Raw genomic sequence first — 8,842 nt, 5'->3', positions numbered from 1 at the left:
TGTGGGCCCCTCGATGATTTGGTGTTGACTTATGTGCTGGGCCCAGCCAGGACTAAATTGATGTGTTCGATTAGAAGTCCTACATCATCACATATCAGGAATCGGGAAACATAGATTCTGGACAAAGAGATTGATTACATTCCATGTCTTTTGTCTGAGGATATCAAGCAGAACGAAGGGTTATATGATCACTTATCTTAGGACATGTAACTGACTGGGTCAGAGTTCAGCAGCAGTTTTTTTTTGGAAGCTACAATTTGCTGGTCAAATTTAGAAGGCATACTAGCAATTATAGTTACAGACTTATCCAAGTGGGAGACTGTTGGATTAGGTGTCTAAGCCCATAACTATAATTGGTGTGTACTTGAATTGATAGCAGCACAGTCCTTTTGGGTTGCCCTCAACCTAGCAACTGGACAAGGAAATTATGAAATGAGAGATATTAATTTATAAGATTAATAAATTAATATATAAATGATTTATTACTATGTTAATGTATTAATATATTAATTAGAAATCATTATGTTGAATTAATAGTTAACCAGAAATTAATCAGAATTAATTTTGGGGTTAAAAGAATTAATTATAAAGTGCAGGGACTAGTTTGCAATTAACTGATAGTTGAATAGAAAGATCCATAACCCCCTTGGAAGGAGGTAGACGAAAACCCTAGGGGAAACCCTAGAGAATTCGTCCAAGGGGTCCAAGTGAGGCCCTTGGGTTTTGCTTAGGCCCTAAGCAAAGGATAACTAGGGTTTTCCTAAACCCTAGTTCCCTCAAGTATTTAAGGAGCCTCCTGGCTCACATTTTAGGGTACTGGTTCTTGAGAAGAAACCCTAGGCCGAATTGCATACTCCCTCCCTCTCTCTCTTCATCTACTTTCCTTCTTGCTAGTCATTGGGTGTGATTCCATTAGAGGCATTACACTTGTGGTGCTAAAGCTTCCAAGAAGATCAAGATCCAGATCAAGGGAATTATCAGTTGTTTGCTATAACAATTGAAAGGTATGTAAACCCTAAACCCTAGTTTACTATTTTCGAAAATAGCCTCTCTTCTCTAGGGTTCTTGTTTTGCAATTCAAAGTTGTATGTTCAATAGTTAAAACATAGATCCAAAGTAGGTTGCATGTGAACTTAGGAATTGTTTTTTAGTTTATTTGTTTTACCTAAAACCTATCAATGCCAACGTTTTTTCAGAGCACCAAACGCTCGTTCAACATCTTTTCTCGCATTCTCTTGAGCTCTTTTAAACTTCAACATTTTGCGATCATTTGGACAAGACAGTGACTTCACAAAACAAACACGCTCCGGACAGATCCCGTCCATAAAATAATACTCGTTCCTATACGACGGTCCACACACTTGAAAGGAAGAATTTGGTGCGGTCCTGTTATACATGTAGTCGAATTACAGAGACATTTTAAGAACATTAATGGCATTAAGGGGACCAATAGAACTAAAGAATGCATGCCATATCTACAAATCCTGTGAGGCTAGCGCTTCAAGTATGATGTATGGATGGATAACCATGATCGTCTCGGGTGTATTGGCCTTGATGAGCATTCAGACAATTGGCCCATTCCCATTGGAGGCAATTTAGGTTTCCTAACACTCCAGGGAAGTCGTGCACATTTGAATGATGAACATAAAACTATTGGACGTCACTAGAAGTAGATATCGTGGACCGTATAATCACATGACATACCTACAAATTTTACGAAGGTTTTGTCGTGTAGTACATCCGGACATCCTAAGATTCTCATCTAATGCATCAGGGAAGTGGCATACACTAATTGACGAAGTGTGGTGGTGCATTTTTGTAAACGAGTAAAACCAACCGTACCTCTAACGTCTGAACGTTGTTGAAAATATGGGCACGTTGTTGTAACGTCGTTGACGATAGGCAAAAATAGAGGTTTATGCATACAGAACCGTCAACGAAAGTAATATCCTTGAAACGCGGCGGTTTTGGCAAAGTAATCTTGCATGAGCTGTTGATTAGCCGTCTCACGGTGTCTTTGTATGTACCTTCTTTTTCTTCGACGCATATTATCCGCATTTTGTTGCCGTAGTTCTTTGGTCTTCTATTCAGCCTCCTGAATGACCACTATGGCCGTTTCAAGCAACACATCAATAATGTCCAATCAAGACGATGAAGATGACATTTTTAGAGAGAATGTTTGAGAAGTAGAAGATGGTTTTGATGTGTTAAACGAATAAGAGTTAGATTGTGTTTATAGGAGTTAAAAAAAATTGAACAAAATATGGTCGTTGCCCCCCATTGGTCCAATACATTTGGTCAAACTTGGTACATTTTCACCGAATTGCTGAGCCGAACTCGACATGCCAAATCTTAGGCCCCGTGTTCGGCCCCAATGCCGAAGTCACTCCATAAAGTCTAAGGTGCTGTTTGTTTTTTCGAAGCGAAAATGTCTTAAGTCTGCGGACCACCTCTGCAATCCTCTGTAGCAGAAGAGGTGGAACAAAAGGCTGCAGCATTTAATAAAAAGTCTGTTTGTTTTTTAACGTCTGCAGACTGCTGCAGTAAGTTAAAGTAAGGCGCGAGGAGGTTTGAAGCAGTTGGTTTAGTGCTGCGCCACGCAGCACACGCACAACAGTTTTTAAGTCAGAAGTCTTCAGGAAAACAAACAGCTGCGAAAGACAAGTACTGCGTGTGTGTTGCACGGCGCATCAATAAATGGTCTGAAGTTGTTTTCTTAAAAAACAAACAGCAGCTAAGGTTTTATGTATGACTTTATTGCCTGACTTTTATGATTTGACAACTTAAGCTCCCTTAAGTTTTTTTGCTACCTAAAAATTTCATAAATCTAAATTCTAGTACCTTGTACGCGTCCGCTATAAATTCTCCTATGATTCCCCAACTCATAATCTAATGATTTTATATTTCCGATTTTCCTTCCTTTTGTGCTATTCTTCTCTCTCTAGCAAACAGCAAAAATGTGCGGCGGAGCTGTCATCTCCGACATCGATCCGTTCGTAAAACGAAGCCGGAAAGTAAACGCCAATGATCTCTGGAACGAGCTCGACACCTACAATCGCTTCGCCTGGAATATAAAGCCACCGTCTCCAGTCCGTACCACCATGAACGACTACACTCCAAACTCCAACCAAGGTGAATATCATATCCATTAAATCCACATACAGTTTATTCATAAATATGATGTTAAGCTAGAAATAAGTACAACGATGCGCAGCCTTCTCCCAATCTATTTTCTTTTTTTGATTGTTGAAAATTTAATCGTTCTATTTATTGCTAATGAAAATATGATGCAATCGTCGTTGGAATAGAAGATAAACATGTTAGATCCTGTGCTTTTTTTTTTTTTTTTTTGCTTAATTTTGTGGAAAAATCGGGTAGATTTAGAGGTTTTTAGTCTGATTTTGAGGTTTATTTTATAGGCAGCGCGAAACAAACTCAGAAATCGATCGAGAAAAAGACAAAACCCCGGAAGAACCTCTACAGAGGTATTCGCCGGCGTCAATGGGGGAAGTGGGCGGCTGAAATCCGGGACCCTCAACAAGGCGTTCGAGTATGGCTCGGGACATACAACACACCTGAAGAAGCTGCTAAAGCTTACGACGAAGCCGCCATGCGAATCCGAGGCAATAAGGCCAAACTCAACTTCCCTCCGCCACATACGCCGCCGCCGCCGCCACCCGCCAAGAAGCTCTGTGTCGAGACCACCGACTCCAATCCTTTAATCAATTATGAACCACCTTCGCCGTACGAGTTCAAAGCCGTCACCGAGTCAACTCAGCCAATGACGCATGGCCAATTGCTGCTACCTCCGCCACCGTTGGATTACGGTGGTCTCCACCGCCATCCGGCTCTAGATGACCACGAATTCAAAGAACAAATCTCGAACTTGGAGACTTTCTTGGGTCTCGAGCACGAGTCGACTCAGTTTGATGAGTCGAGTGATCTTTGGGCATTGGATGACTTCCCGGCTGTTTGAGCTCAAATATTGCAATGAAATTGATCGTTAATTATGGGGCAAATAATGTATAAAAACCTTTATATTTTTGACGTTTTTAATGTCAAATTATTGTCAAAAATGTTTCTAAAAAGTTATTTAGAATTTCTAACTTTTTTTTTATGGAAGTTATATGATATTAAAGCTCTATAACATCTTTATTAATTACAAAAACTGAAGGTAGATAAATCATACCCGTTGACCACTTTCAGGTTCATTCTCTGATAAATAAGAGTAAATTACAGGAATGGTTCCTATGTTTTAGGGTAATTTGTATGTTTTAGGGTAATTTGTGATAAATAAGAGTAAATTACATGAATGGTTCCTATGTTTTAGGGTAATTTGCATGTTTTAGGGTAATTTGTGTATTTGGTCCTCTAGTTTATTTTTTTAATTCGGAAGATCATTATTGTTTGTTTTTATTATGTGTTTGGTCTTTGTCTTACTTAAAAAGATTATTTTACCCTTGATTCTTTAATTTATTTAAATAAACACACTTTCAACCATATTCCCTTACCTTATCTATCCCATCATTTTTCCTATTTAAATAATAGTCTTTGTAGGTAAGACAAAGACCAAACGCGTAGCAAAAACAAGCAGTAGAAATCTTTCGAGTTAAAAAAAAATAAGTTAGGGACCAAACGTGCAAATTACCCAAACCATAGGGACCATTCGTGTAATTTATTCTAAAGTTAATTCAATCATAATATTATATAGTTTTTATATTATTTTACCTATGAACTGAACTAGGGTCTAGTGAATTTTGTACGTACTAATTTTTTTTTTAAATTCAAAAATATAAAAGTTACATAAAAGTATAAAACAAAAAATAAAAATTAATTAAATAACATAACATTTCTTATAAATTATAATTTTACAATAGACCAACGGTTAGTAATAATTTATAATTTACTAATAGATTTGTCATTTTTAAACGAGAATTTTCAAAAAGATATGAAAGAAATATTAAAACGGATATAGATTTATAAAAGTGAATTTATTTTGATTGGTAGGTTTGTATTTATAGTGGTAAATGAAAATAATAAAAAAAATCCAAATAATTCGGTAAATTCATTACAAATTTTGAATTTTTACCATTGGTGCCACTGCAAACATACCAGTGACACTTTGCCGTCGGTAAAAAAATGGGAGAGGTGTAGTGTTCACCGCCGGTAAAATTGTCACCGTCAGACTACTGGCGGTGAATCACATGACACCGTTAAGCCTTATAATCAATGATTTACACACAGGAATGTATTTTTAATAAGTAGATTATAGTTTCCTTTATTTGGTATTTAAAATAATATTTTGATAATTTCTATAAAAATATTTGAGATAGGAACAATATCGTTAACAATTCCTCACAAAATAAGCTAAAATATTGACAAAACTGCAAATTTGGTCCTTGTGGTTTGTCAAAACCTTTGGATGGGGTCCAAAAAGTTTCCAACTTGCACCGAAGGTCCAAAATCAAGGTTTTCATGGGTTTTTAGTTCATTCTGTCATTGTCCGTTTGTTTGGAGCCGTTAATGCCATCACGTGCCCTCCATGTGAGGGCATTTTGATCATTTTAGGTCCTTATTTTAAATAATATCATATTTCTCCTTTATATACATACTCATATGCAATCCCCTTCTTCTTCTTCATTTTGATTTACAGAGAAGCAGCAACAAAGGTCTTCTTCTTCTTCGTCTCTCATCTACTACTACTGTTACGAGCTTCAAAAATGGTGCTCTGCTTCTGTGGGAATGTTGATGTTGTGCGGACCTCATGGACCTCACGAAACCCTGGTCTTCGTTTCTATGCATGCCCTAAAATGGTAAGCAAACTCATATTAGGTTATGATATTTTGGTAGTTATGCAATAACTCTTCTACTTTAATGTATTCTTGTAGGGATCCAGATGTAGATTTTTGGGATGGGTCGATCCCCCTATGTGTCAAAGATCAACTGTTATCATACCAGGACTATTGAGAACAATGAATAGGTATGAGGTTGAAGTGGGTCAGCTGAAGATGTACTTGCTTGCCTCGTGGGTCTTGTTTCTGTTGTTTGTGTTGTTTTCGAATTAGGAATTAGAGTTTAGGGCTTTTTTGTTGGTAATAACCACTTGAAAATGTTGTCTTATGGTGCTAGAAGGTTTAATTGTGGTTTATATATGTTGTAAGTGTTGTGTTTTGGATCATTGGATATGTAATGCTTTTATGACAATGGGAAGTGTAATGGTTTTATCTTTTTATGAATATGAAATTGTAAAGGTTTTATCTTGACATGATATGCAAGTGTAATGTTTTTTCTCTACGCTTGAATATGCAATTGTAATGGTTTTACATGCATATATTAAGTGCATTGCCATAACATCTTCATGCTTTGACAATACAAAATAAACCAATAACAAACTACATTACCAAAAGGGCACCATAACAGATTAATGCCAAAACACAATCATTACCAACAAAGGGCATTAAAGTACATTACCAAAACATTGGAGTACATTGTTCCATAAAAGGGCATCAAAGTACATTATCAAAATGGAAAAAAGGCATCAAAGTACCAACTAAGTACTTAAACATCAATTCCCATCTTTGGCATTGCAGGTCCTGGCATTGTGGCCCTATTGCTTACACTTATTACGTGTCACAGTCAAAAACTTCCTGCTCAGTGATTGAGTTTCATTATCATTTTGACTTTGACTGTTTGCTTGCCTCTTACATTGCTGGATTTCAATCCTTTCCTCTGCTGTAATCCTCCTTTTCTTTTTTGGCCTGCCTATAGCTTTGTTGTGTGGTGGAGGCACAAGAGTTGTTGGGCAGTCACTCTTAGGCGACATGGATCTACCTCTGATAGGCTCCACCTTGAAGGAGTACATCTATTTCCATGTATCAAGCCAATACACCTTATGCATATAGGTGTATAGTTCTCCCACATTTTCATTATTGTCTACCATTTCATTTTGGCTTGCAAGGAATTCCAGTAAGCTCCCACTTTCTACAACTACACTCCCTTTTCTCCATGTCCACCACATGCTGATCATTCCATGGACCTTTTACCTGATACCTTTGTCCCCCATTCCATCGTGCATGATACTTACTAGCAAGTGTTGTGTTTGCTTCCAAAATCCTAGTACCGGTTGGAGTTAGTTGACCTTGACACTAGTTTAACACCTTCATCACATTGCATACTCTCTTCATAAGGTACTCTCTGATAAACTCTAAACAACTGATAATGGGTTTGTCTCTCCCTTTCACAAGTTTGCTATTGAACACTTCACAAAGGTTATTCAATAACATTTCTGAAATTGCCCTTCCTAGTAGTTCATTAACAAAATAACAGTTAGTGTATATCTATACTATAACAAGAAATAAGACAACAAATTGAGAAAATACTTGAAAAATGACTTCTAGCCCAATGATATGGAGGGGTTTTCAAGAGCCATTGATATGCTTCTATGTCATAATTCCTTAGCTCTACCATTACAACTTCAAAATCTAGTATGGTGGTGGCTGTAGCACACCTCCAAAAATACTCCTTGTACTCTATAGTCTTAAATAACTTCCTCATGTTCCGGTATATGTGTCTAATACAGAACCTGTGTTCTACATTATGAAACAATTGTTCTATGGCTGGTAGAAGACCCTGTTTTCACCAAAACAAAATAAGTAATTAACATTAATCTGTAATGAAACCTAGTATGAAATATTATATGTAACTATAGTACCTTCTGTCTATCACTGATAAAGGTGAAGTTGGAATTTTAAAACAAGTCAAGATCTTCTGCAAGACACTGAAGAAACCATTTCCAACTTGAAGTGTTTTCACTTTCAACAACAACATATGCCAATGGGTAGGTTCCACTGTTGGAATCAACACCAATTGCACTTAGTATTTGAACTGGGAAAGGTCCCTTCATGAAGGCTCCATCTAAGCCTAAAAATTCTCTCAACCATGCCTTAAATCATTTCTTTAAAGGACCTAAACACACGTATATCCTTTTTAATTGCCTGGTTGGGGATGAAACCACATGTTCAGAAACCACATCAATCTTTACAGTTGTACCTTCGTTTGTCTTTTGTAGCTCTAGTACATACTCTCTCAAAGCTGCATATTGCTTTACGTAATCTCCTGCAACATTTTTGGTGGCTAATGCTTTTGCCCTAAATGCTTTATCTTCTGAAATACTAACCCCATATGTTGATTGGAGTTGCTCTTGTAGGGCACGAACAGGCAGGCCATGATTAGCTTCAACCTAGATGCATGAAGTTTCCACTGATATGCTTCTATGTCATAATTCCTTAGCTCTACCATTACAGCTTCAAAATCTAGTATGGTGGTGGCTGTAGCACACCTCCAAAAATACTCCTTGTACTCTATAGTCTTAAATAACTTCCTCATGTTCCGGTATATGTGTCTAATACAGAACCTGTGTTCTACATTATGAAACAATTGTTCTATGGCTGGTAGAAGACCCTGTTTTCACCAAAACAAAATAAGTAATTAACATTAATCTGTAATGAAACCTAGTATGAAATATTATATGTAACTATAGTACCTTCTGTCTATCACTGATAAAGGTGAAGTTGGAATTTTAAAACAAGTCAAGATCTTCTGCAAGACACTGAAGAAACCATTTCCAACTTGAAGTGTTTTCACTTTCAACAACAACATATGCCAATGGGTAGGTTCCACTGTTGGAATCAACACCAATTGCACTTAGTATTTGAACTGGGAAAGGTCCCTTCATGAAGGCTCCATCTAAGCCTAAAAATTCTCTCAACCATGCCTTAAATCCTTTCTTTAAAGGACCTAAACACACGTATATCCTTTTTAATTGCCTGGTTGGGGATGAAAC

The 8,842-nt window shown here is 37.1% G+C and overlaps 1 protein-coding gene across 1 annotated transcript; it reads left to right on the top strand.

Moving 5' to 3' along the window:
• The first annotated feature begins 2,867 nt into the window (after positions 1–2,867).
• On the top strand, positions 2,868–4,117 carry LOC145118749 (ethylene-responsive transcription factor RAP2-3-like). The gene is made up of 2 exons (XM_079054432.1): positions 2,868–3,132; positions 3,420–4,117. The coding sequence occupies exons 1-2, from the start codon at positions 2,958–2,960 to the stop codon at positions 3,974–3,976; spliced, it is 732 nt and encodes a 243-aa protein (XP_078910558.1). The 5' UTR covers positions 2,868–2,957; the 3' UTR covers positions 3,977–4,117.
• The last annotated feature ends 4,725 nt before the right edge of the window (positions 4,118–8,842 follow it).

This window comes from Lactuca virosa, chromosome 6 (assembly GCF_052849685.1).
Source record: "Lactuca virosa cultivar CGN04683 chromosome 6, Lactuca_virosa_CGN04683_v6, whole genome shotgun sequence".
NCBI lineage: Eukaryota > Viridiplantae > Streptophyta > Magnoliopsida > Asterales > Asteraceae > Lactuca > Lactuca virosa.
Note: the sequence above shows the minus strand (reverse complement) of the source record. Positions and strands in the feature narration are given on the sequence as shown.